Consider the following 8,621-nt stretch of genomic DNA (forward strand, 5'->3'; position numbering starts at 1 on the left):
AGACCTCTAGCTCATCTCCTTCCTCTTACACGGACGACGGACGGACAGACAGACAGACGGATGGACACGAGAGCGGGGTTGCATAAGCCCGCTTCAATGCTTTTTTAAAAGCAGAAGGGCGGGCTAAAAACAGCGGACGTACTTAATGGATGATCCCCTAAGACCTCGAGGACCCGATCGGTAGTGATAACCTGGCAGGAACGCCTCAATACTCGACTCGAAGTCGCACTATCGGGGGTTCCATTCCACCCCGTCGGGTTTTGGTGTTCGAATTGTTTAAATTTGAAAATGTGAAAATGTATCATGGTTAATAACGACTAAGAGGTTTAAAGTCCATACAGGTACCTCGTGTTTAAAATGTGAAGGAAAAATTACCTGCCGGGTTTTTGGACTTTAAAACTTTCCTAAGACTTCGTTTCGAGTCCGAAGCTGTCGCACATCTCTACCTAAAAGGCCGGACAGGAGTACAAGGCAGAAGATTTGACGACGCCTTGGAACAATTATGCACGTTTTTAGCAGATGATACCTTAGAAACCTTAAGACTAAACATTAATAATATACAAGTAACAAGGTGTCAGCTAGCTTTTACTCTTACTCTCGATTAGGAAACACTGTGAAATAAAGTATGTAGGTTTACACGAAAAATTTCCTTGACGCAAGTTGTAAAATAACAATTTGTAATCGTTAAAGTACATGCAGTATAAATCGACTTCAAATCGATGGGGAAATCACTTGCGAAATAGTTCGTACACCTTCCCCCGAAATAAACCGAAATAAACTGAAGTAAAGGCGAAATAAACCGAAGTAAAGCCGAAATAAAGGTGAAATAGAGCGAAATAGACGCGAAATAGTCGATGAAATAGTCGCGAAATACCCCTGAAATACTCCGAAATACCGCGAAATACCCTGAAATAATCTGAAATAGGCGAGAAATAACCGAAATGGCAGGAGAAATAACCAAAATTGCAGGAGAAATACCACGAAATAGCTCGTACGCTACGAACCCAAGTGATTTCCCCTCGCCTCAAATCCCTTGGTGAGTCAAAAATGTGCTGTCGTAAATTTACAACCTTAATTGTAATTCATGTTTAATTTTTTTTTGTAATTGTAAATTTACGACGATATTTTTCACAGTGAAGAGGACAGGAGTGCAGACCAGGAAACAATCTCTTTGGCGCTGGGCGAATGGTGAGTAAGTGCCTGAGTGTCCCTTCAGGCAGGCCATTACCGCTACCGCTTTGAGACATACGGAAGGTAACAGTCATAGAAAAGTGCGAGCGAACCGAGCGAGAGTTTTTTTGGTATTTAACGTCAAGGAGGAGTGGTTTTGAGCGGGATAATGGTAACTTAATACATCCTATCGGCAGAGTTTCCATTTTATTCTGGAAGAAAGACACGGCACTTTGAATTTTTAAGAGATTTCCCGAGTTGAATACAAGATTCCCGGATATTTTCCGAATGTTTCCCGTCAATTTAGATTCCCGTATTTCCAGAGTCGCTTGACACCCTGCAGAATGCAATAAGGAAGGAGGGAATTTTGCAAACACCTCGCCGAGTACCCAAAATAACGCTGCCGGCCGTCTTTCCCTGACACAGCGCTCAATTCCCTGACATTTCCCTGACTTCCCTGACTTGTGGCAGCCCTGAAACTACGACACATGCCTAAAATTTGTATCATCTGCTTTCAAGATCGATTCCTGATTGAGATTTTTTCTGATTATCAGCCAGCACTTGCACATACTACCCATATGAAACAGGTATAGGGCTACATAGGACAACTTTAGCGGCGTTTGGTCCGGATTATTGCGCACAGGCGTAAAATAACGTATCACACTCTATGAGCGTGGACCGGACCGGCCCTATCAATTTAACATGAAGGAAAAATGTCACGATGTGGCACTGTGACTACACCCTACCTTTGTGCTTTAAAAATTGGTCTGTTAACAACTTACCACACTGCTCGCAAGCTCCTGACGGTCTGACAGGTTGTGCAGAAACTTGGCGAGGCGGAACCTCGCTCGAAGGCGAGCGAGCTCAGCCTTGTCATCTGCAGAGTCGTCAGCTCCGGCGGCGGTGTCCTCGACTGTCCCGGTAGTGACCTGCAAAACACGCGCCACTAGTGAGTCTCACACAGTCAAAGTGGGTACATTAAATGGCGAGTAGAACGTGCGTTATGGTAAGGGTCCAGTGCCATTTTTGGCTGACCGATTAGCGAAGCCCATTATTACTGACCGAAAAAGTTTCATTATAATTGTTTATGTCTGTATGTACGGTCGTGCACTTTGACTCGAGAAGGAATTTAGCTACCAACCTGGGAATTTTAAGGTCGATTTGTATCAAAAAGATAGATCGAGTTCAAAGGTAAGCTTTGTAGTATAAAAATTGGCTCTAAAATAATCCAAAACCACAGGTTGCAAGTAATACTTTTTCTTAAATATTATTTTTAATAGTCTCCTAAGGGTAACTTTTGAAGGTCGAGTCTTCGGTGGACATTTCGTCCGTTTTGTTCTATCTTGAACTGTTTGAGGGCCACGGAGCACTTCTTGACGAAAAATAAACCAAAAATTACCAAAAGTCCAAAACAAAAATAAAAAAATAGTCCAAATCGAGAAACTGTAGAGACAGTACCCGCCTCAAACCACACATTTTAAGTCGAAACAGACCATTCTTGGGGTTCTGGATGCCCTGGACCTCTTACTATCACGAAAAAGTTGGTTATTACGTCAGAATCTTACAAAATTTGGACTTTAAATGTTATCTTATTCAGTTAAGCTTAGGCTCCGTATCGCAAATTTTAAAGTGAAAACCGTGACAGTCGCTGTAGGCACATTCGATTTGACGTTAGGGCCATAAGGCTCCACTTTTGAAGTTTTCCATTAACCTGTATCGGTGTCAGCGCCGCAGGCCTAGCTTTATATACGACAGGCGCGTCGCAGCGGAACAGTGTTTGGTGAGATATCGGATGTCGCGAAGTCTGTTACGCGGCATACATATAGCTATACACTGTAAAAAATATTTGGGGTAATTTTACCACTTTGGCCTGAAAACGCACCTGGCCTTAGCCCTGTATCAGAAAATTGCGTATCCACAGTACAATAAAATTTAGCTATACAGAGGACCAGCAAATTTCCTATTCCATTAGCAATGTCTTTCCGTGTCAACAGTAGTAAAATTAGCAAAGCGTATTTATTACAACCTTTCCGTATCCATAGCGGTAAAAATGCTTCTTGCCGTAAAACAGTTCGAGCAAGCAGTCGGTAAGGACGAGGCAGCCAGTGCTCTGACCTACAGCCCACTCCCGGCTGATTGCTGTCTCATCCGGGGTGATTGGTGTCGGCACCGGCCGGGATTTGAGCCCGGACCATGCGATCACCGCACCGCTGCGATACCACTGAGCCAACGAGGCGCGTACGAGACGCGGCTCCGGGAGATGATCATATGACACAACCCGGTTATGGCCGTGGGCCAGATCAATTTACTACTGTGGATACCATGAACATAATGCAGGGTCCCAATATTTTATTCCCGGCTCAGAAATGGTTTGATTGAGAGAAATTATTTCCTAAGCATGTTGTATTTAAGAGACATAGCTCCCATCTGACCCTATGATTCAGCTGCCATCTACCACTTTAGGGGAGGGAAGGCCTAAAACAAAAGGCCTAAAACAAAAAAAAGGGATCATGGTACCCCGCTCTCCCTCAGTCTAACGTCAACCAGCTACGACAAGCCACAGCAACACACCTGTCCTTAGCATCACGGTATTTTTTTTTTCAGTGTATGCCATGCGCACTTTTCCCCTATTTCCTTTCAGACGGATAACTTTGGAGAGTGGTTTCAAACGAGCTACCAGGTGATAGGGTTCAAATCGATCTCTAGCATAACTTGGTTAACGTTACCAAAATATCCGAAAGAATTTTGGTAGAGGTCAATTTGAACGTAGTAGATTGTTTAAAAGCTTTCATTGCAAAGGAACTGGAAGTGTAACCCACTTCCCAAAATTATCCGTCGGAAAGGAAATACTAATATATTTTAAAGAATTTCAGTAGTGGTCGGCTTGAAATTTGAACTCCTTTTAAAGCTGCTATTTTTGCCTCAAAACTTTAAGATTTTATATTTCCTAAACCGTTTGAGCTACATCGCCTTGATTTGGAGTGGGTTTACATTTCATGAATACCTTTAATTTTCGAGAGTAAAAGTAAAATCCGAAACCAGACCCGACATCTCGGATGATGATGAACCTAATCACATACGATGGTCGCTACAGCTAAGCCTTTTCCTTGGTGTAGCGAGATATAGCGACGGGACACGGAACTTCCGCGTAGTTATTTGTAGTTCCTCTGTATCAGTCCTAATATCCACAAAACATGAAAATGTCGTCATTCGACTGAAATTCATTGCCAGGGAATCGATAAGGAAAACTGTGTCGCCACAGAGGGGAGGGGGGTGAGAAAAAATCGTGACTAACTGTGACAACGGGGGGCGGGGAATCGAAAAATGGCCCCAAAACGCCTGACGTATTTCGTGTACGGCCCCGATCGCACCCCTCAGTTAAGGAAGAGACTTACTTGCTCACTGAACGTCGTGCAGTCAACGGTCTGTATTGGGCAGCCTCCCCAAGCCTTGGTGACAGGGTGCTTGGCCTGCACAGTCAGCACGCCATCCTTGTCAATGGACAATTTCATCTCCACTTCTAGGCCGGCCTTGACCGGCGGCAGATTGTCAACACAATACTCTCCGATGAAGGTGTTTCTTGACGCAATACTTCTTTCTCCTTGATATATCTGGGAAATTGCCAACATTTTAAAAACCATAGTACCGTGATAAAAATGAGAGAGCACGCTTTGCCCGCTAACTTTTTATCTACATTGAAATTGAAACTTGAAAATAAAAATCAAGGATTCTTTTATGGTAACTGCTAACACTATCTTTTCCTTATGGACTATCTTATGGAGAATTTTTGCAAGCGTACTACGAATCACAAATCAGCCATAAAACACTACGGATGAAATCATCACAGCAGTATTACCAATTGCTTTATCCATTTTACAAATATGCTTTCAACTATAAAGACCGAGGCATACCATTTCACCGTAACATGCGGACCAACCAGTCAAAAATGATTGTAACACTGACAAAAATAGCGGCATAAAGAACGATTTTTTAACCGTCTTTCTGTTTTGTGATCCATCACAATAATGTTTCGTAACGCAGGGGTAGTTCACGAAAAAAAAAGACTTTGTTGTGAGGATCAACTCAGTTTGGTAGACTAAATTTGGTAGCTAGAATCGAGAATCCGATACCCACACCCACAACCAGGAGTTGGTTGTCACGACCGAACACTTGTACGAATAGAACAAATTCCAGCTTCGTTGTATTCGTGCAAGTGTCCAATCGTGTCAGCCTACTTCTGGTTGGGTATCGGATTTTCGATTCCAGCTATAGAATTTAGCCTACCAAATAAAACTGGTCCCTTCAACAAAGTCTTTTTTTCCTTGTACATCGGTAAAAAAATGAAACAGTGCAAAACGTAAAAAAGAGTAAAATAGCACCTGATCAGTGCCCCCCTGCCTCCCTTTTCCCTTGTAAAAGCTGAAAAGGACTGACACACACAAACCTTGAGTGAAAGAGAGTCCTGGTTATCGTAAACGGTAACATAGAACTTTTCACACGAGTAAGGAATAGGAGTGTTCCGGGGAATCAGAATGCTAACGCCACCATCTTCTTCGCCGAGCCCGAAGCTAATCGGGGTGACATCGTTGACCAAGATGCCGGCCAGGTAAGACGTCCTGTCGCCCGTCAGGCGGGCCGCCAGCGCCGCTGCACCGTACGCCACCGCCTCATCCGGATTCAGGCTCTTGTTGATGTTCTTGCCCGGGAACAGCTCCGCGAGCAAGCGGTGCACAGCCGGCATTCTTGTTGAGCCTCCAACCAGCACGACTTCGTCAATGACATCGGCCTTCATCTGCCCGACAACATGTAAATTTCATCCTTAGGGTACCTTCACTCTGAATATGAAGGGATCTTTTAATTTTTTTGAACGTAGGTTAGATGTGTCCTTTGCTGTATGAAATGTAGATACAAACTTGTATCTGATTTAGATGTGCACAAGGATACATCTAGCCATCGTACGAAAATTGTCCCTCACCATTTAGCGTGTACACTGTCGTCCGTTATGGATAATTTGGATCCGTATTACAAACGTGCCATTAACACCCATAAGTTACCCACAATATAAACACACTGGAAATGCAAGCTGTGTGAATGTCGCTCATCTGCAGGTGAGCGACATTCACACACTTGCATTTCCAGTGCATGTAAGTAAACCGTTGCAAACGAATCAAGCCATATGTTTGTACCACAGATAGAATAAATAGTCCATGTTTTACACAAGATCATCTATTTTACATGATTTAGATACGTATTCGTTGTTTTTGATTGGGCGGGTATTAGATCGGCGCTTGCCCGACACAGGAGGAGATATAACTGTGTGGCTGGCAACTGTCTCCATTGCTCACGTCTCACGATGAGGTCGGGTATGAACGCCATCAAGCGACGGGCTAGCTGGAATACGCCAACTCGCCCGATCGAAAACACTAATTCGTATAACACTATTACGATATTTTTCGAACTGGTTAGAATGGATGAAGGCATGTTTGTAATGCGGATCAAATTGTCCATATTACGGGACATTTCATCCGTGTTACGGGCGATTTGAGATCCGTATTACGTTTGCACAATATTCGAAGATCACAGCCGTAAGGAAATGAGATTTCAACCCCACGAATACGTATGAAATCGTCCATATCCATAATATCATCCGTGAGCAAACATTGCTTGATTTAGAAATTAAGGTGAAATATTTTCTTGAAGTTGATACCTCATTAGTAGGTGAATAAGTTTGTGTTTGTAATACGAATTAAATTATCCATAATACGGACGGACGATATTATCAGTTATACGCATAATTTGTGACGGTGAGAAGAGAACGTACGTACCTCGATAGAGTTGAGAACGTCCTTGATAATGTCCCTCGTTCGAGTGAGAAGGTCTTTCAAAAGGTCTTCGAGCTTTGCTCTCGTGAGTGTTATAGAAAGATCCTCGCCGATCAAAGGCAGCATGTCAATTTCAGCCCTCATCATTGCGGATAGGTCCTGTTTCAGTCGCTCGCACATGGTGAGCAGGCGGCGAGCTTTCCTAGTGTTGCTAACAATGTTGCGACCAGTCTTCTTTTCTACCTCCTGCAACACAGAAAACAGGATACGCATATCCCCTGTACAGTATGTCAGACAATACAGTATGGTCACAAAATAAAATAAAATTGCCGACCCATCTTATTTGGATGTGGCGACGGAGGTACAAATTAAATGTACCAGGGCTTGGTACAAATGCTTCATTTTGTAAAACCCGTGAAAACCAACCCGTGTACGAACCGTATACGTTCCACGTACGATCCCCATACAGGTAACGTAAGGTTCGTATGTGGTAACGTATTGCACGGAAAAAAATAATTCGTTGCTTCAACCCATGTTTGAGTTGATTTGGAGCTTGCAAAAAGAATTCGTTGTGGGAACAAAATATCCGTTGTTTTAATCAAGCGTTTGCTGGTAGAACGAATTCTTACTTGTGAGAGCGAATAGATCGTTGACGAAGTGAATAAATCTGATTGCTGGAACGAAAGCGTTTTTAGTAGAATCAACGATCGCCTTCGCTCTCTCAGCGATGTGTTCGCTGCTCCAACGAATTTTGCGTTGCATTAGCGAACACTTGGATGAGACAACGAATTAGTTCGTTCTCACAACCCAACAGCGTTAGTAATTCCTATATCAACCCACGTATGAGTTGGATGAACTAATTATTTTTCTCCGTGTGGTATTATGTATGACGTCTTAGTTGGGTATGGTTGGCGTTCACATCCGTTGGGACTTGGAGCGCTGCGGCCATATTTTTGTAACAGCGGACACTCTGATACCAAAGACCAGCGTCGTTTCAGTGGGAATGGCGTGAAGGTCTACGCTTGCATTTACAAATCTTAACATGTAATTTACACATATACGGCGTTGGCACATACGGCGCGTATGCGTTGCGTATACGTTGCGTGCACGTCGTGTACACATACAGGTCTCTCATGCACATACGGCGTTACATACGTGTTCCACGTACAATTCGTACACAATTCGAGGGGTCCCCCACTTCCAAAATAGGTGTACAACGAGTTGCCGAGTTGGCGAGTTGACGCGAGTTGGGATCAATTTTTAGAGAATTTTGCGCGATTTACACGCGAGTTTTCGCGAGTTATCGTGAGTTTTCGCGAGTTATCGTGAGTTTTCGCGAGTTGTCGCGAGTTGAACGCGAGTTAAACGCGAGTAAGGCGCGAGTTGGGCGCGGCCAAGTTTACAACGAGTTGACGAGTGGGGGACCCCTCGATACAATTCGTATACTGAATCTATTCGGCCACATATATTGGGAACATGTACTGATAACGTATACGGAGTGTACACGAGGTGTATACGGGGCAGTTTTCACGGGTTTTAAAAAGCAAATAGATGAGTTGGTGGGACACACAGAAATAAACTAGACTAGCTGCATACTTTGGCAACATGGTCGAAGATCCGCTGGTCGAA

At 43.6% G+C, this 8,621-nt stretch overlaps 1 protein-coding gene across 1 annotated transcript in view; it reads right to left on the minus strand.

Annotated features, from left to right (window-relative positions):
* The window catches only part of LOC113214575 (heat shock 70 kDa protein II-like), a 19,983-nt gene that overhangs the window by 2,218 nt on the left and 9,144 nt on the right, over positions 1 to 8,621 (minus strand). The window contains exons 5-8 of the mRNA XM_026433998.2: positions 6,996 to 7,238; positions 5,615 to 5,962; positions 4,566 to 4,781; positions 1,953 to 2,099 (exon numbers count right to left, since the gene is read on the minus strand). Coding sequence (XP_026289783.1) covers positions 1,953 to 2,099; positions 4,566 to 4,781; positions 5,615 to 5,962; positions 6,996 to 7,238 — 954 coding nt within the window. The remainder of the gene's footprint in view (positions 1 to 1,952; positions 2,100 to 4,565; positions 4,782 to 5,614; positions 5,963 to 6,995; positions 7,239 to 8,621) is intronic.

This window comes from Frankliniella occidentalis, unplaced genomic scaffold, assembly GCF_000697945.3.
Source record: "Frankliniella occidentalis isolate FOCC.00 unplaced genomic scaffold, Focc_3.1 Scaffold173, whole genome shotgun sequence".
NCBI classification, from domain to species: domain Eukaryota; kingdom Metazoa; phylum Arthropoda; class Insecta; order Thysanoptera; family Thripidae; genus Frankliniella; species Frankliniella occidentalis.